We start from the raw sequence: 1,125 nt of genomic DNA, 5'->3' as shown, positions 1-1,125 counted from the left end.
CAGAATGGGGAAGGCCAGACGTGAGGGTACCCCAAGAGCACGATGGCCCAGTCTTCTTGCCATTCTGGGTCACCCGACTTTTCCCGCCTTCAAAGATTTACTGGCGTAATTACCCTAAAATACCAGTAAACCAAGCTCAAGGCGCCGTTCTGGATTTCTTTTTACTTATCCTGTGAAAGAAATGAACTATGTGTACACTAACGACACTTCCTCTCTCGACAGAGCTCAAGTCATTTTACGCTGCCTCAAGTAGCGGCTCTTCCTTCTTCGGTTCCTGTTTTCCCTTGATATTGACGATTCGTCTCCCAAAGATACTGAGATGATAACCGGGCTCGAAGCGATCTGTGGCGTTCGTGCGCACGAAGAAGAGCACCACGAAGCCGATGATAAGAATGATAAAGATACGGCGAATTGTGTACGAGTAGGCCTCGTGGATCTCCCAGCCATCGGCGATCTGGTCACCGTACGTGTGGTTAAAAGAGATTCCTCCGACAACGCCGCCGATAGACCACGCTGTTAAGATCAACCCGTGCATGGCGCCGATGTTAAATGCTCCGAACATATCAGTTAAGAACGCCGGAATGGTTCCAAAGCCGCCACCATAACTGGCTGTTAAGATGAAAATAACAGCCACAAAGGCCGTGTAGTTTTCCTTCTCCAAAATCTTTGGAAGCAAGCCAAGGATGATCACCTGCGATGCCAGTGCATAGAAGTACAGCCACTTACGCGCAAACGCGTGCTCGACGTGAAATTTGCGCACAAAGATGTCCGACATGAGCGGAAACATCAAGCGACCGCAACAGTTAAAAACGCCGTTAACCGATACGATATCAGACGCTTGGCCGGGGGTCTTGTTAAAGATGTCCGTGCACATACTCGAGAGTTTCGAGAGCACAATAAGGCCGTACAGTTGGTTGGCGAAGAACATGATGTACATGCACAGAAAGTCCGGCGTTTTAATGGCGTCAATGAGGGAGAGTTTGCGTACCAGAGTGTTGGTAGCTGTGGTAGGCTCGACGATTTCCTGGATATCCCGCGCTGTGGGCGTCGTAATGGACACATACTCATGAGAAGACAAGACGCTGACCTTCTCGCCGCGGTGGATGAGTTCGTCTGCCTCTCTAC

General features: G+C 50.0%; 1 protein-coding gene across 1 annotated transcript; it reads right to left on the bottom strand.

The window, feature by feature from the left end:
• Positions 1-235: 235 nt before the first annotated feature.
• Positions 236-937, bottom strand: PITG_22624 (Major Facilitator Superfamily (MFS); the record flags this gene model as incomplete). The annotated part of the gene is made up of 1 exon (XM_002909658.1): positions 236-937. The coding sequence occupies one exon, from the start codon at positions 935-937 to the stop codon at positions 236-238; it is 702 nt and encodes a 233-aa protein (XP_002909704.1).
• Between the last annotated feature and the right edge of the window lie 188 nt (positions 938-1,125).

This window comes from Phytophthora infestans, genomic scaffold (assembly GCF_000142945.1).
Source record: "Phytophthora infestans T30-4 supercont1.4472 genomic scaffold, whole genome shotgun sequence".
NCBI classification, from domain to species: Eukaryota; Oomycota; class Peronosporomycetes; order Peronosporales; family Peronosporaceae; genus Phytophthora; species Phytophthora infestans.
This window is presented reverse-complemented; position numbering and strand designations above follow the sequence as displayed.